General features: G+C 40.5%; 1 protein-coding gene across 2 annotated transcripts in view; it reads left to right on the forward strand.

Annotated features, from left to right (window-relative positions):
* The window catches only part of SMARCC1 (SWI/SNF related, matrix associated, actin dependent regulator of chromatin subfamily c member 1), a 196,702-nt gene that overhangs the window by 120,042 nt on the left and 49,890 nt on the right, over positions 1-26,770 (forward strand). Inside the window, exons 21-23 of one of the 2 annotated variants that reach the window (XM_054481871.2) lie at positions 263-424; positions 23,812-23,867; positions 26,455-26,569. In XM_054481871.2, the coding sequence (XP_054337846.1) occupies positions 263-424; positions 23,812-23,867; positions 26,455-26,569 (333 nt within the window). The remainder of the gene's footprint in view (positions 1-262; positions 425-23,811; positions 23,868-26,454; positions 26,570-26,770) is intronic. The other variant, XM_054481874.2, reaches the window with a different exon arrangement.

Genomic DNA, 26,770 nt, shown 5'->3' on the forward strand with positions numbered 1-26,770 from the left:
TTATTACTGGCATAAGTTGAAAGATCTCTTATTTCAAGGCTCTGTGATGTGTAGGAGAAAATGTAGAGCCATAGAATTTCGTTATTATTTTTTTTTATCTCATTTAGTCCTCTCATTTTGCTGGTATAGAGGGACTGAGAGCCTGAAGAGGTTGCTACACCTAAGACAATAATACAGTGTTGGGTTTCCTGGTGGTGGTTTTACACTGAAGCAAATTTTTGTGCAAAGTTAGATTGCTGTTCCATTTTTATTCTTGAACCAGAGGAGTTTTCTCGGGTCCGGGAGGAGGTACCACTGGAATTGGTTGAGGCTCATGTCAAGAAAGTACAAGAAGCAGCACGAGCCTCTGGGAAAGTGGATCCCACCTACGGTCTGGAGAGCAGCTGCATTGCAGGCACAGGGCCCGATGAGCCAGAGAAGCTTGGTGAGTCACTGCTGCTTTTAAGGGACAGGGTTAATATATGTTTGTATTCCTGTCAGTTTACTCAAATAATTGGGTTTACTTGCACTAAAAAGTGAGTACAATGATCAGTATAAACTTGTCTTTTAAGATTAGTACATGATTTTTTTTCTCTCGTCTGTTTCTTTTGGTAGCTAGAACTAAAAAATTGTCTTGTAACTGTTAATGGTATTACAGTTGTGAATTATCTGGTTGCTGTTTGTAGATCCAGGTTTTGAATAGACAGATATAAGAATACTGAAAGATGCATGGAACTGTAGGTGAAAAAAAAGGATATTGAAAGGACTTATGTTAATTTATATGTTGCTGAGTGGGTTTAAATTCATTGTTTTGGGGGTTTTTTTAGCTGAGGAAAAATTCCTGTAACATAAAATTCCTCATTTTAACTGCTTAAAAGTGTATAATCTAGTAGCTTCTACTATATTTACAATGCTGTGTGTCTATCACCACTATCTAATTCCAGAACATTTTCCTCATCCCAACAGGAAGTCACATACTTATTAAGTGGTCACTCCCCATTCCTTTTGCTCTTCAGCTGTGGTACCCACCAACAATCTGCTTTCTGTCTCTATGGGTTTGCCTATTCTGGACATTTAATGTAAACAGAATCATATAATATGTGACCTTTTGTGTCTGCTTCTTTGACTTAGCATAATGTTTTCAAGGTTCATCCATGTTGTAGCATGCATCAGTATCTCATTCTTGTCAGTGCTGACTATTTCTTCGTGTGGATATACCCAATTATATTTATTTGTCAGTTCATGGACATTTTTATTGTTTCCACTTTTTTTTTTTTTTTTTTAGACAGTCTTGCTCTGTCACCCAGGCTGGAGTGCAGTGGTGTGATCTCAGCTCACTGCAAGCCCCGCCTCCCGGGTTCACGCCATTCTCCCACTTCAGCCTCCCAAGTAGCTGGGACTACAGGCGCCCGCCACCACGCCCAGCTAATTTTTTGTATTTTTAGTAGAGATGGGGTTTCACCATGTTAGCCAGGATGGTCTCGATCTCCTGACCTCGTGATCCACCCACCTCAGCCTTCCAAAGTGCTGGGATTACAGGCGTGAACCACCGCACCCAGCCTATTGTTTCCACTTTTACACTACTATGAAAAATGCTGCTATGAACACTTATATACAAGATTTTTTGTGAACAGAGGATTTTCACTTCTTTTGGTTGGGTGTATACCTAGGGGTAGAATTGCTGAGTTACATGGTAATTTTGTTTACCTTTTTGAGAAACTGCCAGCCTGTTTTTCATAGTGGCTATACCATTTTATGTTCTTACCCGTAATGTATGACATTTCTAAGTTTTTCACGTCCTTGTCAATACTTATTTTCCATTTTTACCTTTAATAGCCAATCTAGTGGTTTGATGTTGGGGTTTGTATTTGCATTGATGACTAATCATCTTGAATATCATGTGTTTATTGGCCATTTTTATGTCTTCCTTGGGAAATACCGACTCAGATTCTTGCCCCCCCCCCCTTTTTTTTCTTAGTAGACTTTATGTCTTAGAGCAGTTTTAGGTTCATAGCAAAATTTAGTAGACATTACAGAGTTCCTGTATACTGCCTGACTACCCCCCACATGCACAGTTTCCCCCACAATCAATACCAGAGTGGTACATTTGTTATAGTTGATAAACCTACTTTTAACACATCATCATCAACCACAGTCCAAAGTTTTAGTTTATTCTGTAATTGATTCTCACATGTTGAACCACCCTCCCTTTTTGTTTTTTGGTTTTTATTTTGATGAATCCGACATGGCCTTTGTAAATAATCCATTTAACATGCTATCAGATTTGGTTTGCTAGTCTTTTGTTGAAGATTTTTGCATCTGTATTCATATATTGTTTGTAGTTTTCTTTTCCTATGGTATCTTTGTCTAGTTTTGGTATTATGGTAATACCAGCCTCAAAGAATAAGTTAGGAATTTTTTTTATTTTTTTAGAAAAGTTTGAGGAGCATTGGAGTTAATTCTTCTTTAAGTGTTTGGTAATATTCACTGGTAAAGCCGTCATGTCCTGGGCTTTTCTTACTTTCTTGATTACTGATTCTGTCTCTCTGTCTCTTTTTTTTTTTTTTTTTTTTGAGACAGAGTCTCACTCTGTCACCCAGGCTGGAGTGCAATGGTGTGGTCTCAGCTCACTGTAACCTCCACCTCCTGGGTTCAAGCAATTCTCCCCCCTCAGCCCCTGGAGTAGCTGGGACTACAGGCTTGTGCCACGACACCCGGCTAATTTTTGTATTTTTAGTAGAGATGGGGTTTCACTGTGTTGGCCAGGTTGGTCTCGAACTCCTGACCTTGTGATCCACCTGCCTCGGTCTGCCAAAGTGTTGGGATTACAGGTGTGAGCCACCGCGCCTAGCCCTGATTCTGTCTCTTGTTATAATTCTACCAAGATTTAAACATTTCTTAATGAGTCAGTTTTGGTAGTTTGTGTCTTATAGGAATTTATTCATTTCATGTAGATTATCTAATTTGTTGGCAAAAAATTTATAACAACAAAAAGGGGAAACAACTGGAATGTCCATCATCTGATATGTGATAAGCAAAATGTGGTATATCCATACAATGGAATATTACTTGGCTATAAAAAGGAATGAGGTGTTTACATTTGCCACATCATGGATGAATTTTGAAACATTTGGTAAGTGAAAAGCCAGTGAAAATAGCCAGTATATTATATGATTGCATTTATAAGAAATGTCCTGAAGAGGGAAATCTATAAAAACAAAGTAGATTAGTGGTTGCTCTACATAAGCGGAATGGAGGATTAGGGGTTGATAGCAAAAGGATACCTCTTTGAAGTAACAAAAATGTTTTAAGTTTTACCATGGGGATGGTTGCACGTATCTGTTGATATACTAAATTTCATTGACTTGTACTCCTTCGGTGGGTGAATTTTATATTATGTGAATTACATCTCAATAAATGGGTGAATTCTATAGTATGTGAATTATATCTTGAAGCTGTTTTTTTAAGTTCACAGTGTTCTCTCATAGCTGTTAATAGTAATGTCCTCATTTTCATTACTGATTATAGTAATTTCATCCACTTGCTTTTCTTGTTTTAACGTCAGTCGAGATAAAGGCTTGTCAATTTTGTCTCTTCAAAGAACCAGCTTTTTTGTTTCATTAATTCTGTTTTTCTGTTCTATAATTTCTCTCCATTCTAATCTTCATTTTTTCCTTCGCTTGCTTTGGGTTAAATTTGCTTTTTTTTCTAGTTGTTTTAAGGTAGAGTATGTTATTTGAGATCTTATTTAGTAATGTAGGTGTTTACAGCTGTATAAATTTCCCTCAGCACTGCTTTTGTGACATTCTGTAAGTTTTGCTATATTTATTTATGTTTCCATTCTTCTCAAAGTACTTTGTAATTTCTCTTTTTTTTAAGACAGAGTTTCTCTGTTGTTGCCTAGGCTGAAGTGCAATGGTATGATCTTGGCTCACTGCAATCTCTGCCTCCCAGGTTCAAGCCATTCTCTTGCCTCAGCCTCCCGAGTACCTGGGATTACAGGCACCTGCCACCACTCCTGGCTTATTTTTGTTGGGGTGTGTGTGTGTTTTTAAGTAGAGATGGGGTTTCACTATGTTGGCCAGGCTCGTCTCTAACTCCTGACCTCAGGTGATCCACCCACCTTGGCCTCCCAAAGTGCTGGGATTACAGGCATGAGCCACTGAGCCCAGCCCCTGTACTTTGTAATTTCTGTTGTGATTTCTTCTTTGACTCATTGGCTATTTTAAGAGGATGTTATTGTGAATTTTCATAAATTTGTGAACTTTAAAGATTTTCTTTTACTGATTTTTAGTTACATTTCGTTGTAATCAGAGAAGGTAATTTGTGTGATTTCCGTATTTGTAATTAAGACTTGTTTTGTTGCCTAACATGTGGGCTATTCTAGACAACATTCTTTGTGCATTTGAGAAAAATATGTTTTCTGCTCTTATTGGATAGGGTTGTTCAAGTTGTCTACTTCCTTGTTTATCTTTTGCATAGTTCTCTCCTTTATTGAAAGTGGGGTATTGAAATCAACTATTATTGTTGAATTATTTCTTCCTTCAGTTCTGTTTTTGCTTTATATATTTAGAGACTCTGTTGTTGCTTGTATGTTTATAATTGTTACATCTTTTTGATGTATTGAACCTTTTATCTTTTATAGAATGTCCTTTTTGTCTTATATAACGTTTTGTGTCTTAAAGTCTATCTTATCTGATATTAGTGTGCCATTTCAGATGTTTTTAGGTTCCTGTTTACTTTTTTTGTTGTTGTTGTTGTTGTTGAGTTGGAGTCTGACTCTGTTGCCCAGGCTAGAGTTTAGTGGCATGCTCTTGGCTTACTGCAACCTCAGCCTCCACCTCCTGGGCTCAAGTGATCCTCCTGCCTTAGCCTCTCGAGTAGCTGGGACTACAGGCGCATACCGCCATGCCCTGCTAATTTTTGTATTTTTAGTAGAGACGGGGTTTCACCATATTTCCTGGTTGGTCTTGAACTCCTTGGCTCAAGTGATCCACCCATGTCTGCCTCCCAAAGTGCTGGGATTACAGGCATGAGCCCCCGTGCCAGGCCTGGTTTCTGTTTACATCGAATCACTTTTCCATCTTGTTACTTTCAGTCTCTTTGTTTCTTGGTATGAAAAGTGGCTCTCTTATAGACTGCATTGTCATCACTGGATTTGAGAAGTTGAGACTTAGGTTCTACCTTTGTTTCTACCCTTCATAGCCATAGGGCTTTAAAAAGCAATTTACCTTTGCTGGTTAGCTCTGAATTATCTCATCTGTAGAAGAACAGGTATTATTAGATACTTTCTGTAATGTATTGTTTACTAGTGCTGTTTTATGATGTTAGAAAGGAGACATTTTTGCTATTAAGGACTTAATTACCTGTTTCTCTTTAATCAGTCTTAAAGAGGAGTGAAATTAATAAAGCAGCTTTATATGTAGTACCGGCTTCTCAAATGGAAGTGCTCTTACATAAGAGGCTTTTTTTTTTCTTTTTTTGAAATGGAGTCTTCCTCTGTTACCCAGGCTGGAGTGCAGTGGCGCGATCTTGGCTCACTGCAACCTCCGCCTCCCAGGTTCAAGCGATACTCCTGCCTCGGCCTCCCTAGTAGCTGGGACTACAGGTGCGCGCAATCCATGCTCAGCTAATTTTTGCATTTTTAGTAGAGATGGGAATTTAGCATATTGGCCAGGCTGGTCTCGAACTCCTGACCTCATGATCCGCCCATCTCGGCCTCCCAAAGTGCTGGGATTACAGGCATGAGCCAACCTAGAAATATTATTGACTCTGTAATTATTAGTAGTATATTCCCAGCATTTTTTACATTGTTCATTAATATTTTTCTTTTCTATCATTATGAAACTATGTCTGGTGATTAAAGAACTATAGTTGTCATTCTGCCTAATTATTTCCATCGTTATCTTACTGGTATGAAATTTATATACAATGTGCTTTAGATACAGTGATTTTCATTTGTCTTTTTAATTATTATTATTATTTTTTTGAGACAGAGTCTCGCTGTGTCACCCAGGCTGGAGTATGGTGGTGTGATCTCAACTCACTGCATGCAACCTCCACCTCCCAGGCTCAAGTGATTCTCTTGTCTCAGCCTCCCAAGTAGCTGAGATTACATGTGTGTGCCACGACACCTGGCTGATTTTTGTATTTTGGGTAGAGACAGGGTTTCACCATATTGGCCAGGCTGGTCTCCAACTCCTGACCTCAAGTGATCTGCCCGCCTCAGCCTCCCAAAGTGCTGGGATTACAGGCATGGGCCACCGTGCCTGGCCTATTATTATTGTTTTTTGAGACAGTGTCTCGCTTTGTCACCCAGGCTGGAGTACGGTGGTGTGATCACAGCTCATTGCAACCTCTGCCTCCCAGGCTCAAGTGATTCTCCCACCTCAGCCTCCCAAGTAGCTGGAACTACAGGCACATGACACCATTGCTGGCTATTGTCTTTTTCATTTACTCTTAGAATAAAGATAATAGGAAGTAAAAATTAAAATTGCTAGCTAGTGCTCTACAGAACATACCATATGAACACCTAGTGCTCCCTTCTTGGCAGTTCAAGTGGATATCAGTGAGGTCCTTTCAAACCTAAAATCTTACCATTTTTTATGATTTTGCATAGGGCCTACCCCTGTTCTCTCTACTTTGCTTGAATTAAGTGCCAGTCTAGCCATCTCATTTCGCTTATATGGAAACATTTTCAGATTAATGAAGCCTCTCATCCCTGCTGCTGGGGTTTGGATATGGTTTCTTTGTCCTCACCAAAACTTATATTGAACTTTGATCCCCAGTGTGATGGTGTTGGGAGGTGTTTGGGTTGTGGAGGCCAATCCTTCATAAATGGCTTGGTGCTATTCTTGTAGTAGTGAATGAGTTTCCACTCTCACTCTTGGGGAATTGGATTAGTTATCCCAGTAATGGATTCTTTCCCCTCAGAGTGGGTTGTTATAATTTCAGGACCCTCCTCAGGTTTCTCTTCTTTACACCTGTCTGCTTCTCCTTTGACCTCCTCTGCCGTGTTGCGACACAGAACAAAATCCTTTGCTAGGAATCGGGGCCATGCCCTTGAACTTCTAAGTCTGTGGAACTGTGAGCTAAATAACCCTTTTTCTTTATAAGTTACCTAGTTTCAGATAGGCTTTTATAGCAGCATAAAATGGACTAAGATACCAGTCCTCTGTGCAAATTGTTCTCTTTTTAACGTTGGTTACACCTAGAGTACCAACTGTTTGATTTAAAAGCAATTTGAGAGTATAATTCTTAGTTTGAAAATTAACTTATTTTCTTTTTCTTATATGGAGACTGAAATTAGCAGGCGAAGTCACGTCTCTGTTCTTCTATGTTGATTCTGCACCACCAGACAGTACCCAGCATAGGCTGGAAAAACCTGGGGCTAATGAAGCCTGGGTCTTAATTTCCTAAATGTTTTTGGTATTGGTTCATTTGTAGGGTCTTTTGGTTCTCTGTGGTTATGGAGTTGAAAAAACATTGGCAGTCTTCTTATTTGATTCAGTGAGATTTGTGTACTTTGCCAAATGAGGGATGTGTTTTTACATGTATGTTTTGAAAACACATTTTGGTAGATGATACCATAGAGCATTAGTGGCTATGAAATAGGTTGCAAATTTAGCCATTTCTAGTTTAGTGGATTTTGAAACAAGACTGAAGTATCTAGCAACCTTGGTTTCTTTGGGGCTGGATTCTCCTGATTCATTAGTGAATTTATGGTTTGTGGAGCATGCAGAGCTTAGACTGCTACAGGAGGCACGTGAGACTACAAGGGCTGACCTTTGAGTGGCATTAACAGTAAAATTCATTCACGGTATCTGGAAGTAGCCTCCCAGTTAACCTCTTTCAAGCGTGTTCCGTACTCAGTAATTGCAGCAACAGAATTTGGGTCCTCTTATAATAAGGGTAAGGAAAACAGACCATAATATAAATATTTCAAATGAGTTGAGAATAGGTCTCTGTAACTTATGCTGGACTATTATAGATAATATGATTTATATTGGATTCTGACAAATTGAATAAATTGAAAAACAGCAAATGTTTCTCCCTTGGGAATTGGCTCAACAAAATTGTAGTAGGAAGTCAACAGTATATCTCTTACATTTCATGTCACAAATACTGCCTTATTGCGTAGCACACTGATTTGAAACCGAGTGATATAGGAGTTTACTTAGCAAGATAATAGTGTACTTGGGTGGTGGGTTCATGGTACTATTTATTGTGATAATTTACTGTGTTACAAATGTGTACACATAGGTATTAACTATGGTAAAATCATACTATAGAGAAAATAAGCTTCCTTAAGAAACATAGTACTTGTTTTGGGTTCCTGTCATTAACCTATCTAACATTTCATTGTGAATTTGGATTAGAGAAGAAATATATGATGTATATGGTGAAAGGAAAGTAAAGCTGGATGAACACTCAAACACCTCTTACATTTGTATTTTAAGTGATTTCCCATAGGAATTATTTAGGAAATGAATGTTTTCTTATGATAAGGGTCTTCTTCAGTCCATCTTTTTAACTATGGTCACTCACCAAGAAGTATTAATTTCTGTACATTTATATATTTTTTGTTTTTCATTGACTAGACCATTCTAGGCATACAAAAAATACTTCTGAGTACCCATATTTAGTCCACATTGTATAGGGATTTTTGATTGGCCATTTGAGTTTCTTTTCAGGAGAATCCTTTGGAGGAAGTAACTTTTTTTTTTTTTTTTTTTTTCCAAAAGCAAGGAAACTGAGGCATGGAGGGGTTACATAGGTGTGTATCTGAACCAGAAATTTAACCTAAATCTCTCTAATCCCAAAGCTCTACTTCTCTTCATTGTAGCAGGCTGCCAGAAGTAAAATTTGTAGGTGTGTCTGTGTGGTTTTCATTCATTGAACAAGCATCTTTAAAGGCTTAATAGCTCCAAAATACTGTTCTGTCTTAGATACTATAGGAAATATAATACTGAAGAGCCCAGGCCCTCTTGAGAACTTAACACCTGTCTCCTGAAATAGGCAAATGCATCAGGCAGAGCAGCTGTGGTTGACTTCCTCTATATGCCACTGAATGCCAACAAAACCCACAGAAGGTTGGGTGCTGTGGCTCATGCTCGTAATCCCAACACTTTGGCAGGCAGGGGAATTGCTTTAGGCCAGGATTTCGAGACCAGCCTGGTCAACATAGCAAGACCCCATCTCTACAGAAAGTAAAAATAAAAAAATTAACAGCATGGTGGTGCAAACCTATAGTCCTAGCTACTCAGGAAGACAAGGTGAGAGGATCACCTGAGCCCAAGCTACAGAGAGCTGTGATCCACACCACTGCATTCCAGCCTAGGTGACTAAGCGAGACCATGTCTCAAATAAAAACCAAAAACTTTACACCAAAATTCAGTCAGTGTCATTCAGTGCATGAGCCTGTGCCAGAGAAGCTTTCTTGGACACAATCACAAAAAATCAAACTCAGTGTATCATATTGTCACATCATTTCTTTGTGTTCTAGATGCTGGGATACTGGTAAACAAAGTAAACCGAAATTTCTCCACTTTATATTTTATATTTATAGAGTGTAAGATGGACAGCAATCTAATCAAATAAGTAAAACTTAACGTGTATAGATGTAATTATATATGAAGAGTATGTTGGCTGATGTGCTATGGTGAAAAGCAAAGCAGGGTTGCAAGGATATGAGTAAAGTGTGGGAATTACAATTTTAAATGATCAGGGAAAGTCTCATTGAGAAAGTGACTTTTGAGCAAAGATGTAAATAAGGTGAGCAAGACTGCTATGTAGACATCCAGTATAAGAGTGTTCCCAGTATTGGGAGAAGCCAGTGTAAAGCCCCCCGGGCAGGAGCTACCTGGCATACTTGAAGAACAGCAAGGAGGCTCATGTAAAGTTATAATAGCTTGATTGGTGGGGGAGGGGAGGTCATATGAGATGTTAAGGTAATTTGTGGGCTATTGTAAAATGTTAATGTTTACTTTATGCAAAGTGGAGCAAGTGGAGCAGTTTGACCAAAAGAGTGTCAGAGTCTGACATGTATATTTGAGACAGGGTTTCACTCTGTTGCCTAGACTGGAGTGCGGTGGCACGATCTTGGCTCACTGCAACCTCTGCATCCTGGGCTCAGGTGATTCTCCCACCTCAGCCTCCCCAATAGCTGGGACCACAGGGGTGCATCACCACACCTTGATTTTTTTGTGTTTTTTTATAGAGGCAGGGTTTCGCCATGTTGCTTAGGCTGGTCTCAAGCTCCTGGACTCCAGCAATCTGCCTGCCTCAGCCTCCCAAAGTGCTGGGATTACGGACGTGAGCCACCACACCTGGCCTGAGTCTGACCTATATTTTTTCAAGTCTTACTGTAACTGTTCGATTGAGAATATACCCCCATGTAGAAGTTGTTAAATTGATTTATTATTCAGATAACATATTTGATTTTCAAAGAAAATTTTCTTCATTGCATCACTAAGGCTTTTATTAAAAAGCTCTATAAAGATTTTATTAAATTTTTCTTTATGTTGTTGTTGTTGTTGTTTTTAAAGAGACAGGGTCTTGCTATGTCTCCCTGGCTGGATACAGTGGCATGATCATGACTCACTACAGCCTTGACCTCCTGGGCTCAAGTGATCCTCCCACTTCTGCCTCTGAGTAGCTGGGACTACAGGTGTGCACCACCATCCCTGGCTAATTCTTTTAGTTGTTGTAGAGACAGGGTCTCACTATGTTGCTTAGACTAGTCTCAAACTCCTGAGCTCAAGCCGTCATCCCACCTTGGCCTCTCAAAGTGCTGGGATTACAGGCATGAGCCACTGCACTCAACCCAAGGCCACATTTTATGCTTGTGTTTTGCTAGGATTACAGGTAGATTTTTTTTACATGACTTGGAAACTAAATAAAATCGCCTATCTTGTAGTTTGTTTACTTATAGCAAACATTGATAGGATAACACAGTGAAATCTTGTATACCTATACCTATTAGTTAGGTTCAACTGTTCGATATTTATTTAGCTACCTAAATAAATGTTTTTATTTTTTTCTTGAATTATTATTATTATTTTAAACGGAGTCTCGCTCTGTCGCCCAGGCTGGAGTGCAATGGCGCAATGTCCGCTCACTGCAAGCCCCACCTCCGGGGTTCTTGCCATTCTCCTGCCTCAGCCTCCCAAGTAGCTGGGACTACAGGCACCCGCCACCATGCCCGGCTAATTTTTTGTATTTTTAATAGAGACAGGGTTTCACCGTGTTAGCCAGGATGATCTCAATCTCCTGACCTCGTGATCCGCCTGCCTCAGCCTCCCAAAGTGCTGGGATTACAGGCGTGAGCCACCGCGCCCGGCCTGAATTATTTCAAAGTAGGTTGAAGACATTCATTGATTCTTTGTAGCCTAAATAGTCCACCATGTATTTCCTAAGGATAAGGACGTTTTCCTACATCAGTTATTTAATACAATGAATTTTAGTCCCTTTTTGGGACACCAGCCCTTTCCCTCAAGAGAGTTGGAATGTACTTGTACATTCAAGGGCTAGTCAGGGGTTTGTCAAAAATCTTTTATTGTTACCCTCATTTATATTTCCTGATTTCAAGTATTAGTTTCATTTCTTTTGCTACTGAGTGGATTTACTGTCTGCCTCTCAATTCTGGTTTGGACAGGTTTTGAGAGATTGAGTTAATTGAAGTGTTTTCCTTACAAGTTGATGACTTTTGGTGAAATTTAATCATAAATAGAATAATCAAGAGTTTTTAAAAATATGTCATTGAGTAGATTGTCTACTGAGCTCCTTAACAACCTATGGATTACAGGTTTCCCATGAGTACATCTTGAGCCAGTTGTCACAGCTCTGTGTTAAAGAACCCAACTAATCATTCCTAGTTTTTGAGAAGGTTAAGGACTAACTAGTTTCTAGACCATTATGAGATTAAGATAATCCTGAAATAAATAATACTGAAGAAGTAACTTTCTAAGAACATACAGCCCAGAAATGACTGTTAGAATTCTCGCCTCAGATGCTATTCATATCTTATAAGTAGCCTCGCTCTTCTCACCATGAGGATTTCCATAACATTATTTTTAAAGTCAGGCACTTCTAAAACACCATGTGTGAAAACACCCTAGGGCAATGCATGTAAAAAAAATGTGGAACCATATTTGATCATCAGACTTACATCATGTGGAATGGGCTTCTCTTTTTCTCTTTGTTATATTTAAAAGGCTCTTTCAAGTATAGTAAAAACATTGAAATATAGACTCAAACTTCCGAATAGCTCATAATTGGACATTTAATTTCAAAGGACTGACTAGGGTTTACGTGACTTTCCTAATGGCTCATATTTATTAGGTAGTAGGATGTATATTTTCAGGAAGAAATTGGCTTTTATTACAAAATATAACTGTCTGCCTTTGGGGGATTGTTTAATCAAATCAGGCATTTTGGATATTTGAGATATACCCCTTGCTGTGGGCAAGTCATGTCATGCGACATACAGATAATACCCTCTACTAATTGAAGCTATTTTTTGTGCTACACATACATGAAAAAAATAATTTTAGCATTTGGGGGGTTGGCGATAGAGTGAAGTATAGTATTATTTGTTCATGGAAGACTCTACATAGGAAGGGCTATAAGAATTATTACACAGGAGCCAGCTGTGGTGGCTCATGACTGTAATCCCACCACTTTGGGAAGCTGAGGTGGGAGAATCATTTGGGCTAAGGAGTTTGAGACTAGTCTAGGCAACATACTATAGTGAGACCTCGTCTCTACAGAAAAGATAGAAAAGCTAGCCAGATATGGTGATGCACACTTGTTGTCCCAGCTACTTGGGAGGCAGAGATGGAAGGATCGCTTAAGCCCAGAAGTTCGAGGCTGCAGTGAGTTCTCATTGTGCCACTGTACTTCATCCTGGGTGACAGAACAAGACTCTGTCTGTTAAAAAATAAAAAAAATGAATTCTTACAAGGGGACATGTAATTTTTCATGGAGGAATGCGTCACAAAAAAAAGTAGTATTTGAGCTGAACATAGAAAAAGAGGTTTATAAGGCTGGGTGCGGTGGCTCATGCCTGTAATTCCAGCACTTTTGGGAGGTTGAGGCACACAGATCACCTCAAGTCAGGGGTTCGAGACCAGCCTGCGCAACATGGTGAAACCGTGTCTCTACTAAAAATACAAAAATTAGCTGGGTGTGGTGGCGCATCCCTGTAATCTCAGCTGTTTGGGAGGCTGAGGCATAAGAATCACTTGAACCCGGGAGGCTGAGGCATAAGAATCACTTGAACCCAGGAGGCAAAGGCTGCACTGAGCCGAGGTCATGCCACTGCATTCCAGCCTGGGCAACAGAGTGAGACTCTGTCTCAAAAAAAAGTAAAAGAGGTTTAGAATATCAGTGAGCAGATTCAAGAAAGTATTTGATTTTGTAAAACAGTGTGATTGAAGTCACAGAAACAGAAGTGGAAAGTTATTCAGAGAATGGGAAATAAACTAGATTGGCCACAATACAAAGTTCAAATAAGGACATGGAAAGAATAGCCTACAAAGGTCGGTTGTAGCTAGATTATAGAGATTGTGATGCCAAAGGTTGTGAGCTTGGGCTGTGTATTGCTGGCTTTGTGGAACCCTTGCAGTTAAATATAGGGAATGACGTGATCAGTCTCACATAAGTATTGACTGGGTTCCTGCCATGTGCTTCATTCTGTTCTTGACAAGACAGAAATCTATGAGACTGTAAGTTCTCCCAAGTTTTTGGCCTCAGGACTCCTTTATACTCTTAAAAGATATCCAGGAGAACCCCAAATGCTTCAGTTTATGTGGATTATGTCTGTTGATGTTTGCTATACAGATGGTTCTTGGCTTTCAATGGGATCACATTCTGATAAACTCATTGTAAGTTGAAAATATGTCGAAAATACATTTAATACACCTAACCTACCAAACGTAACTTAGCCTAGTCTACCTTCAGCATGCTCAGAACATCTACATTAGCCTACAGTTGGTCAAAATCATGTAACACAAAGCTTGCTAACGTATTGAATGTCTCATATAATTTATTGAATATTACATCAAAAATGAAAAGCAGAATGATCATATGGATATTCAGATTATGGTTTCAATAGAAAGCATATCGCTTTTGCACCATTGTAAAGCTGAAATACCATGAGTCAAATCACTATAAGTCAGGTACCATCTGTAATATAAATCAAGACTGAGGAACTTTTTTTTTTTTTATTAAGTATTTATTGATCATTCTTGGGTGTTTCTCGGAGAGGGGGATGTGGCAGGGTCATAGGATAATAGTGGAGAGAAGGTCAGGAGATAAACACATGAACAGAGGTCTCTGGTTTTCCTAGGCAGAGGTCCCTGCGGCCTTCTGCAGAGTTTGTGTCCCTGGGTACTTGAGATTAGGGAGTGGTGATGACTCTTAAAGAGCATGCTGCCTTCAAGCATCTGTTTAACAAAGCACATCTTGCACCGCCCTTAATCCATTTAACCCTGAGTTGACACAGCACATGTTTCAGAGAGCACGGGGCTGGGGGAAAGGCCATAGATCAACAGCATCCCAAGGCAGAAGAATTTCTCCTAGTCAGAACAAAATGGAGTCTCCTATGCCCACCTCTTTCTACACAGACACAGCAACAATCTGATCTCTCCTTCCTTTCCCCACATGTCCCCCCCTTCTTTTCAACAAAACCGCCATCGTCCTCATGGCCCGCTCCCCATGGTCGCTGTCTCTTCGGAGCTGTTGGGTACACCTCCCAGACAGGGCGGCCGGGCAGAGGCACTCCTCGCCTCCCAGACGGGGCGGCCTGGCAGAGGCGCTCCTCACTTCCCAGACGGGGCGGCCGGGCAGAGACGCTCCTCACTTCCCAGACGATGGGCGGCCGGGTAGAGGCGCTCCTCACCTCCCAGACGGGGCGGCCGGGCAGAGGCGCTCCTCACCTCCCAGATGGGGCGGCCGGGCAGAGGCGCTCCTCACTTCCTCCCAGACGGGGTGGCGGCCAGGCAGAGGCACTCCTCACTTCCCAGAGGGGGCGGCCGGGCAGAGGCGCTCCTCACCTCCCAGACGGGGCGGCCGGGCAGAGGCGTTCCTCACTTCCCAGACGGGGCGGCCGGGCAGAGGCGCTCCTCACTTCCCAGACGGGGCGGCCGGGCAGAGACGCTCCTCACTTCCCAGACAGGGCGGCCGGGCAGAGGCGCTCCTCACCTCCCAGACGATGGAGGGCCGGGCAGAGGCGCTCCTCACTTCCCAGACGGGATGGCCGGGCAGAGGCGCTCCTCACTTCCCAGAGGGGGCGGCCGGGCAGAGGCGCCCCTCACTTCCCAGACGGGGCGGCCGGGCAGAGGCGCTTCTCACTTCCCAGACGGGGCGGCCGGGTAGAGGCGCTCCTCTCTTCCCAGATGGGGCGGCCGGGCAGAGGCGCTCCTCACTTCTTCCTAGACGGGGTGGCAGCCAGGCAGAGGCGCTCAAGACTGAGGAACTTTTGAAAGAATTCAGGAGTGCATTCTTTTCGCTGTCTGACCGATCATTTCATTGTGCATCATGCAGCCTCTAAAGTGTCAGACTCTAAATCTGTGTGAGAATGAGAACGAAAAGGCAAATAACATCTTAGTGTTATTATGAAAATAGTTTTGACTTTAAGTGGAGGCTCATGCAGAAGAAACACAATCAGTTTTGCTTGGGTCCATTAGGGAAGTCTTCACAAACAATGTGATATTTTATACAGGAACAAATAAGGAAAAAATGAAGGTAGGTGGCATATTCTGGAATGAATGTCAAGAGGTCTGTGGGGAGCAGGTACTCTGGTCAAGTGCATGCAGCTCGAGATGGCTATGGGATTGATTTTGAAGGGTTGTTACCTTGCAGACATTGGGAAGTCATCAGACAATAGAAGTAGCATGATTCAGTCTGTTTTTGAAAATAACTGCTGGCAGTTTACAAATGAAGTGCAGAAAATGGAGGGTGGTTCCTGCAAATAGTTGTAATTCATGATTATTACACACTTATATTAAAGGCAGCTATGTGGCAAACATTTAAATCTCTTCTCCAATATGCCTCCCCCAGTTCTTTCAACCTGTTAGGAAATAGTTACTAGACCTTTCTTCATACTGTTTTTGCTAACCATGTTATTACTGGAATGACTTTGGCATGTGACCCACTAGTTTAAGTTATATGCCTTCTTGTTTAAGTCGTTTAATCCTCTTTTAATGCTGCAGACATGGGTCAGATTACACATTTTTGGGGAAGGATTTTTAACCTGTTGGTTTATCAACAATAACAAAATGACATGAGATACATGGAGAGGCTGCGGCCTCCTAAGGGTTTATGATTCAGACCAGAATTTAGACCAAAGAGAGACTTTTTCTTTTTTCAAGAGATATAGGAGATTTAAACAAATATTTTGTGGAATAGAAATTGCTTTACATACTGTTCCACATAGCATCTTGAGAAATGCACAACAAACTATTAAATTATTTATTTTATCTTTATTAGAGACAGGGTCTTGCTCTGTTGCCCAGGCTGTTCTTGAACTCCTGGGCTCAAGCGACCCTCACACCTCGGCCTCCCAAAGTGCTGGGGTTACAGGTGTGAGCCACCACACCTGGCCCTACCATTAAATTCTTAACAGACATCACCTTAAAAGTCTGAGCCAGGTCCGAGCAACATAGCGGGACCCCATCTTAAAAAACAAAAACAAACGCCTGAGCATTGTCTCTGGATTTTTCCACTTACAGAGAGTCTGTCTCTATCTGTACTATTATCATATAGATATCAATATTATGTAACTTCATCTTGGAACCATAGCTAATTAAAGAATTGATTTCAAATTTGGCTTGCCTTACCAATACAGAAAGTGGGTGTGTCATCTTTTTGGAATGTGGACCTACAGATGGTGTGTAGTCATTTCAAAAGCAGATATCTTTGCGAGACAAAAAATCATATTGCGTTTCTCCCACATTATACTTATTCAGTCTCTGAGCCAACTCAGTCAAGGTGACCTAATTCATATTTATTTACAAGTAATTTATGCTTAGTCTGTCATGGGATTAGAAAGAAATTTTAAAAGTAACATGAAGTTTGGGGGTTTTGTTTGTTTTTAATAAACAAGATCTTACTCTGTCACCCAGTGTGGAGGGTAGTGGCACAATGATACCCCGCTGTACCCTCAAACTCTTAGGCCCAAGCCATCCTCCTGCCTTCTCAGCCTCCCAGGTAGCCTGTAATTTTTATTTCAGTTTTATTTAACTTCAATTTTACTCATTTTAAGAAGATTGAACCTTTATCTTCATCTAATGTCTGCTCATACTCACTGTGGGGTTGCATATTTGAGGGTTGCTTTTTTTTTTTTTGGAGACAGGGTCTCACTCTGTCACCCAGGCTAAAGTGCAGTGGCATGAACACAGCTCAGTGCAGGCTTGACCTAGGATCAAGAGACCTTCTGGGATCAAGCAACCTTCTTTCACAGCCTCCTTTGTAGCTGGAACCATAGGCATGCACCACCACGTCCAGCTAATTTTTTGTAGAGACAGTGTCTCACTTTGTTACGCAGGCTATTCTCAAACTCCTAGGCTCTAGTGAACCACCACGCCCAGTCTGAGATATTTTCACTGATAGAGTTGATAGAAATTATTGACTAATTGCTATTGGAAGATGAGAGAGTGAAGAAAGTCAAGATTGGGTTGACTCCCCCACCTTGCCATTTCATGGAATACCAAGAGGATGATACAGTTAATAAAGATACTGAGAAATACAGAAATTAATCTTTCATCCTCATTTCCTATTTGCATAAAACCAACCTTTTAAAATTTTTAGTTTTTAAAAAAGTTATTCTTGGCTGGGCACGGTGGCTCATGCTGATAATCCTAGCACTTTTGAAGGCCGAGGCGGGCAGATCACTTGAGCTCAGGAGTTCGAGACCAGCCTGGCCAACCTGATGAAACCCTGTCTCTACTAAAAATACAAAAATTAACGAGGCCTGGTGGCTGACACCTGTAATCCCAGCTACTCTGGAAGCTGAGGCATGAGAATCGCTTGAACCTGGGAGACAGAGGTTGCAGTGAGCTGGGAGCATGTTACTGCACTCCCGCCTGGGTGATAGAGCGAGACTCCAGCTCAAAAAAAAAAAAAATTTTTTTTTTTCTTTTGAGACAGTGTCTTGTTCTGTCACCTAGGCGGGAGTGCAGAGGTACAATCATAGCTTATTGCTGCAGTCTCAAACACCTAGGCCCAAGTGATCCTCCTGCTTCAGCCTCCCAAGTACCTGGGACTACAGGTGTATGCCACTGTGCTCAGCTAATTTTGTTTTTTATTTTATTTTTTTTCTGTGTAGAGGTGGGCTTTTACTATATTGACCAGGCTGGTCTCGAACTCTTGACCTCAAGCTGTCTTCCTACCCCTGCCTCCGAAAGTACTGGACATTACAGGCATGAGCTACTGCGCCCAGCCTTAATTTTTATTTGTTTAGAGACAAGGTCTCCTGTCACCCAGGCTGGAGTGCAGTGGTGATCATTTCTCACTTTAGCCTTGCACTTCTAGGCTCAAGCAGTCCCTTTTCCTCGGCCTCCCAAGGAGCCAGGACCACCGTATCACCATGCCCAGCTAATTTTTAATTTTTTTGTAGATATGGAATCTCACTTTGTTGCTCAGGCTGGTCTTGAATTGCTGGCCACAGTCCTCCCACACCAGCCTTCCAAAGTGCTGAGATTATAGGCGTGAGCCTCCCATGCCTTGCATTTTGGGGTTTTTTATAATCCCATCTGCATTTAGTTGTTTAGTTTTTTGTTCAGCTCTCTTCATTATTATATTACAGTGTGTCTTAATGGGTTATGTATTTCATTTGAACCAAGTATTAGAACATTACCAATAATTTGAATCATTCTGTTCCTTCCATATCTTCTCTCACTTTCCCTTTCCCAACACTAAGCATCTTGAAGTTTGAATCATTCTAAATACTGTGAAAATAACTTTTATCACAAACATAAATGTACTTAAGCACTGTGTGACATGTAATTTTGTTTTTAAAGTTTATAAAACATGGTATATTCAGACTTTATTTTTTTCTTGGACCTCTAAATGACCATGTCAGACTTCCGAGACTTGCTTTTTTTTTTCTGTTTTGTTCACTCCATATTATGTTTTTAAGATGTATTCATATGGTTACATTATGCATGTAGCCATTTATTTTCACTGCTGTAAAATCCTCTTGTGTGATTCTAATCCAGTTTAATTATCCATTCTATTATTGAATGAGCAGTTTGGGTTGTATCCAGTGGTTTCTATGTTACACATGCATGTACTGTCTTGTATATGCCTCACAGTGCACATACACAGGATTTCCCTTAGATGCAGGGCTACTCAAAAAGTGATTGGTCAACCAGCCGACATGCCAAGATAAGGAGCTTGTATCACTAAGCTTGCTGTCTATATCATTTGTCACTTTTTCATCAGATGAATTTGTCAGTGAAGGAAGAGTAGTGAACATTCTTGAATATTGAACTTTGAACACTTCTTGCTCAACTCCTTATTTTGTTGTGGACAGGTTCTATGAGTAACAATATTTTAGGAAATTCCAGTTTTTTGTTTCTTTGCTTGCTTTCAGACAGGGTCTTGCTCTGCCACCCAAACTGAAGTACAGTGGTGTGATCACAGCTCTCTGCAGCCTCAACTTCCCAGGCTCAGCAATCCTCCTGAGTAGCTGGGACTACAGGCGTGCACCATCATGCATGGCTAATTGCTTTTTGTTTGTTTGTTTGTTTGTTCGTTTTTTGATACAGACAGAGTCTGACAATGTTGCCTAGAGTGGTCTCAAACTCCTGGACTCAGGTGATCCTCCTGCCTCTGCCTCCCAAATTGCTGGGATTATAGGCATGAGCCACCAAACGTGGCCTGGAAATTTCAGTTTTTTTCCCAAAGCGTATGTACTATTTTACATTTCAGGCAGCAACACTTGATCCAGTCCTTCCTGGTGTTAGACTCTCTGCTGATCTAGCAAGCGTAAAATGACATTTCATTGTGGTCTTCTATTAGGTGTTTTTTTGGGGGGGGGGGGGACAAAGTCTCGCGCTGTTGCCCAGGCTGGAGTGCAGTGGCGCAATCTCGGCTCACTGCAACCTCTACCACCCGGGTTCAAGCCATTCTCCTGCCTCAGCCTCCTGAGTAGCTGGGATTACTAGCATGCGCCACCACATCCAACTAATTTTTGTACTTTTAGTAGAGACGGGGTTTCACCATGTTGGCCAGGCTGACCTCGAACTCCTGACCTCAAGTGATCCGCCTGCCTTGGCCTCCCAAAGTGTTGGGATTACAGGTCTGAGCCACTGCACTGGGCAAAACCTAGTATCTTTTCTTATATTTATTGGATATATGTACTTCTGTAAAGCAACTCTTCCTGACTTGCTTACTTTTGTATAGTATTTGCCTTTTTCTTTATAGATCTTATGTACTAATCTTTTGCAAGTTACTACACTACATATTTTCTTCCATTTTGCTACTTCTTTCTTCTTTTTTTTGGAGTCTTTTAATGAAGAGGAGAAGTCCTTGATTTTAATAGTTATATGTTTCAGGGATGGATGTGATAGCTCACATCTGTAATTCCAGCACTTTGAGAGGGAGAAGCGGTTGGATCGCTTAGGGCTAGGAGTTAAGACTAGCCTGAGCATTTTAGTGAAACCACCATCTCTATCAAATAAACAAAATTAGCCAGACACAGTGGTGCACGCCTGTAATCCCAGCTACTCAAGAGGCTGAGGTGGGTGGATCAGTTAAGCCCAGGAGTTTGAGGCTGCAGTGATCTATGATCTCGCCACTGCACTTCAACCTGCATTACAGAGACCATTTCTCTTAAAAATATACATAAAAGTAATTTTTAAAAAGTGATGTTTGTCATTTTTATCCTAAATGCTTTTTGTGTCTTGTTTAAGATAACATTCAAGTTTTATTTTTTCACGTGTCTTTATCTAGATTTTTTTTGTTAACATATCAAAATGTAGCAGTTGGTTTTTTATGGTAGTTTTATAGCTCACTACCTTCCTAAACCGTATCATTATTTCTAATAAATTTTCTGCAGATTTTTGTATGTAGACCGTTTTACTCTGTGCACATTTTAACTATTTTCTTTTCAGCTTTCCTTTTATTCCTTCTTTTTTCCTTTGAAATAGGGTATCACTCTGTCATCCAGGCTGGAGTGCAGTGGCAAGGTCTCAGCTCACTTCAGTCTTGACCTCCCAGGCTCACGCGATCCTCTTCCCTCAGCCTCCTGAGTAGTTGAGACCAGGTGCTCATCACCATGCCTGGCTCGTTTTTGTATAGTTTGTGGACACGGGGTTTCACAGTGTTGCCCAGGCTGGTCTCAAACTCCTTGACTCAAGTGATTCACCCATCTTGGCCTCCCAAAGTGCTAGGATTACAGGCATGAGCCACCACGGCCAGCCTAATTTCTTTTTCTTAATTGACTGTGTTGGCTTTGGCCTGTATGACAATATTGAAGGGAAATAGTAATATTTGTATTCTTATCTTGCTCTTAATTTTATATAGAGAATACTGTTGGCATCTTTCAGTGAAGAATGTTATTTGTTGTAGGATTTTTGAGAACAGCCTTTTGGAGATCAGGAACCTTCCATGTAGCCTTGATTTTCCAGGAGTTTATAATGGACAGTCCTGAGTTTTGTCAGATACTTTTCAATGCATTTAATTAAATAGGTTTGTAGAGTACTAATATTAAGTCATCCTTGATATTACTCTGTCTAGTATAGATTTTCTTTTTTAACATATTGCTCTATTCTGTTTTTATATAATTTGCTTAGTTTTTCATTTGTGATTACAAATGAGATTTAGCCTAATGTCCTCTAATATTTCTTATCCGTTCTCCCTGTTTGATTTGTGAATCAAAGTTATACTGGTATCACAGACTGAGGTAGGGGAATTCCCTCTTTTTCTATTCTCTAGGAAATATTATGTAAGACTGTAATCATTTTTTCCCTAAGAGTTTGGTAGAATTTCCCAGTATAAAACATCTGGACCTGTGTATTTTTAAGTTTTATAGTTATTTCAGTTTTTCTAACTAATGTAAAGACAATTCAGGACTTCTTTTTCTTCTGGAATCAGTTTGATAAAAATAAATTTTTAGTAATTTTCCCATTTGATCTAATTTTTAAATTTTACTTGGAATAAAATTTTTCAGAATATACTATCACTTCCTTTTTGACCTTGTTCTGTCATGATCTTTCATCCATTCCTCATATAGTTTGTTTATGTTATCTCTCTCTTTTCTTGATCAGTTATATTTATCATTTTTATTCATCATTTGAAAGAACCAATGTTTGGGAATATTAATTCTCGTGTATATTTTTCTAAATCTCCAGTGTATTTTTTTTCTGTTTTCTTTTTTTCCATCCCTACCTTCTATATTGTTTTCTTTTTCCACTATCTCATAAAGGACATGGAGCTCATATACTTTGAGCCTTTATTTCTTTTCTGATTTAAGCCTAAGGCTTTACGTTCTCTGTAATTACTACTTTTACTTCCCACAATTAAGTTTCCATGCATAGAGAAGTTTATTGTTATATTTTAAACATCTAATTTCATTGCATTGTGGTTGGAGAAATTGATCTGTATGGTAGTGGTTATTTGAAATTTGTGAGGACTCACTTTGTGACCTAATTTGTGATCGCTATTTTTAAAATGTTGTGTCAGCTTGAAATTAATGTGTATTATTGCCTAATTGGTGGATGTAGAATTCAGCATGTGTACATATGTACCATCTTTTTGTGTTCATATCTGCTCTATATCTTATTGAGAGGTGTATTCAAATCCTTTATGATGATGTTTGTCTTTGTTTCTTCCCTGCCACTCTCAGTTTTTGCTTATATGGTTGGTTGGTTGGTTGGTTGGTTGGTTTGTTTTGAGATGTAGTCTCACTCTGTCTCCCAGGCTGGAGTGCAGTGGTGCAATCTTGGCTCACTGCAGCCTCCGCCTCCTTGGTTCAAGTGATTCTCCTGCCTCAGACTCCTGAGTAGCTAGGGCTATAGGTGCACACCACCGCGCCTGGCTAATTTTTTTGTATTTTTAGTAGAAACAGGGTTTCACCAGGTTGGCCAGGCTGGTCTCGAACTCCTGACCTCGTGATCCAGCCGCCTCGGCCTCCCAGAGTGCTGGGATTACAGGCATGAGTGGCCATGCCTGGCTGCTTATACAGTTTGACATTAGTTTATTAGGTTCCTAAAAGTATAGAAAATTAATAATTTTCTCATATTTGAAATAATAATTTTCTTATGTAATTTATTGATATGTGCCTCTGTTATACTGTGCTGGTTTGTGTCCTGTCTAGCCAAAATGTTATCCTCTTGAGATTTCAGTGAATATCTGGGTCAGTAGTGTTTCCCCAGTACCTGAGTCAAAATATATACTTGTCAGGCATCTGTTAAATAATAATGAATTATTTTTATTTTGCCTTTATATTTTAATACATACACAAAATCGAAAATCCTAAGCAGACAGCCTAGTTCATTTCTACAAATTCCAGACCTAGAAACAGAGCGTTACCAGCACCCTAGGACCTCCCCTTTCCCAACTGAATCTGCTTTCTGTATAACTCACCCCTTCCGCCTGTTAACCACTGTTCTGAGTGCTGACACCATAGATTACTTTTCACCTGTTTTTGAACTTTATCATACAGTGTGTGTTGTTTTGTGCCTGACTTCTTTTGTCAACTGTATGGCTATGATATTCGTATGTATTACTGTATATATTTGTATTTCAGACACCCTCACAGCTGTATAACAATAGCTTTTACCTTTTTCCACATTGGAGTACTTGTTCTTATTCTTTTACTTGTAGAAGGAGCTGAAGAGGAAAAAATGGAAGCCGACCCTGATGGTCAGCAGCCTGAAAAGGTAAAGTCTCACAGCAGTAAAACCACAGATAGCATGCCTTTCAGACCATAATGGTTTGTTTTTTGGGTGTTTTTGAGTCCCTCTTAGGGGACTCTAAAATAATTCTATCAGCTACTTGGACTTTGCTGGTTTAAGGTATAGTTCTCATAAGATATAATATAGGACATTTTTCATTTGTTCACTGGGGAGAAGGTGTATTCACTCCCTATCCTCTTCTTTTATATTTTAAACATCTAATTTCATTGTATTAGAAGAAGAAGGAATGTGAATTTCCCACAAAAGAAGAGGAAACATGAATACACAAGTTGGGAATATGAATACAAAAGTTGTGGTTCTTGGCCGGGCGCGGTGGCTCATGCCGTAATCCCAGCACTTTGGGAGGCTGTGGTGGGCGGATCACAAGGCCAAGAGATCGAGACCATCCTGGCTAACATGGTGAAACCCCATCTCTACTAAAAATACAAAAAAAATTAGCCGGGCGTGGTGGTGGGCGCCTGTAGTCCCAGCTACTCAGGAGGCTGAGGCAGGAGAATGGCATGAACCCGGGAGAGACGGAGCTTGCAGTGAGCCGAGATCGCGCCACTGCACTCCATCCTGGGCGACAGAGTGAGACTCTGTCTCAACAACAACAAAAAAAGTTGTGGTTCTTGTGAATATAGAATTTTAAGGTTTGAGTCCTATTCTTGTGCCAGAAGAGAATAACAGAAAAGTGATTTCCTATGAGGGCTAACTGCCTGCAGAAGAATCTTTAGAAAAGAATGAGAAGATGACATATGAGGTAGGTTTTAAAGAGTAGGTAGAACTATAAAGTTTGAAATAGAGATTAGAAAATCAAAGATTCCCACTAGTTGGGGAGGAGAGACACTAAAGCCAGTGTGTGAAGAGCTTCAAAGTAGCCAGTGTGTTAGTGGCTCAGTCTCTCTTCTGTAAATGTAAAAGTCTCTACAGGAGACTGTAAATGCATGATGGGTGAGGCAGAACAGGAGGTTACAAAGGTCAGGATGTGGGCCTTTGTATTCCTTTTTTTTTTGAGACAGAGTCTCACTCTGTCACACAGGCTGGAATGCAGTGGCGCAATCTTGGCTCACTGCAACCTCCGTTTTCTGAGTTCAAGCAATTCTTCTGCCTCAGCCTCCCAAGTAGCTGGGATTACAGCCACGCACCACCACATCCAGCTAATTTTTGTATTTTTAGTAGAGACGTGGTTTCACTATGTTGGCCAGGCTGGTCTGGAACTCCTGACCTCAGGTGATCCACCCATCTTGGCTTCCCAAAGTGTTGGGATTACAGGTATGAGCCACCACGCCCAGCCTCTGGGTTGTATTCCTAATACTGTTACTGCACATAGGGAGCAGTCAGTCACAATTTGAGTGAATATATATAAGCCAAGATTGAAGGTCTTGATTATATGTGGTATTCTAAAATTGTATATAGTTAAGGGGAGGGTGAGGGTAATAATGAAATTGATTATAGTTCCTGCATTATTCTAAAGACGATATTTGTACTTCACATTTTTTATTTCATTTAATTCCTAAAAGAGTTTCAGCTGGGTGTGGTGTCTCACACTTGTAGTCCCAGCTACTTGGAAGGTTGTAGGATCACTTGGGAGGCTGGAGGATCACTTGAGACTAGGACTTTGAAACCACCCTAGGCAACATAGGGGGACCCTGCCTCTAAGCAAACAATATAGCCTCATGAAGTCAGTGATAGTTGCGGTTTTTTCAGTTTCTAAAGCATGATCACTGATGTTCTCTCATGGTTCTTCCTGAAATTATTAGCAGATGGCTGTATTAAAAGACTTTGTTAACTTTTCCAGCAGCATTTCAACTTGCTTCTTTGTTGATGGTGTGACATTTAAATGCTCTTAATTCTTTAAATAAATCAGTAATTATTAAGTACACACACACACACACACACACACACACACACACACACACACACATTTTGTTGTGGTGGTGGTTGTTTTTGAGATGGAGTCTCACTCTTGCCGCCTAGGCTGGAGTGCAATGGTGTGATCTTGGGTCACTGCAATCTCCGCCTCCCGGGTATTCAAGGGATTCTCCTGCCTCAGTCTCCCGAGTACCTGGGATTATAGGTTCCCGTCACCATGCCCGGCTAATTTCTTTTTTGTATTTTTAGTAGAGACAGGATTTCACTGTGTTGGCCAGCTGATCTCAAACTACTGACCTCAGGTGATCTGCCTGCCTCGGCCTCCCAGACTGCTGGGATTACAGGTGTGAGCTACTGCGCCCAGCCCGGCCTGTTTTTAATCAACAAATAATATCAGTTAATTCCCTTCACATTCCTCTGGGCGTTGTAACCCTTGCTTTATAGCAGAGTATGCAGAGAGGGCAGCGACTCTGTGCTTTGGAGGAACATGTTATGAGCACTCAAGTGTTGAAGTGTTAAGAAGCATTGCTCGGAATTTATTAGTTCTTTTCCAGCTGTTCTCTACAAGTCACTTTTGAATCTAGTCTACTTCTTGCCAAAAATATTGGAACCTTTTGCTAGTCTAAGATAATTACTCATAAAAAGGTCTAGGGTTTTTTTGCTCACTGCCTGTCCTCTTGTTTTGTATCCCTTTCAGGCAGAAAATAAAATGGAAAATGAAACGGATGAAGGTGATAAAGCACAAGATGGAGAAAATGAAAAAAATAGTGAAAAGGAACAGGATAGTGAAGTGAGTGAGGATACCAAATCAGGTAATTTGAGGAAACTCAGATATTATTATGTAAAACTGTAAAAGGCACTGGAGAAATGAAGGTGGTTTATATAGAAATATTTCCTCATTTATTTTGGGTTTGTTTCTTAATGTAACAATAACTGTGTAATTGAGTTTCATTCACATAGGTACTAATACTAATGCTGGTGGCTACACTTTTTCTCTGTGCTTTTAACATGTA

Source organism: Pongo pygmaeus, chromosome 2 (assembly GCF_028885625.2).
Source record: "Pongo pygmaeus isolate AG05252 chromosome 2, NHGRI_mPonPyg2-v2.0_pri, whole genome shotgun sequence".
NCBI lineage: Eukaryota > Metazoa > Chordata > Mammalia > Primates > Hominidae > Pongo > Pongo pygmaeus.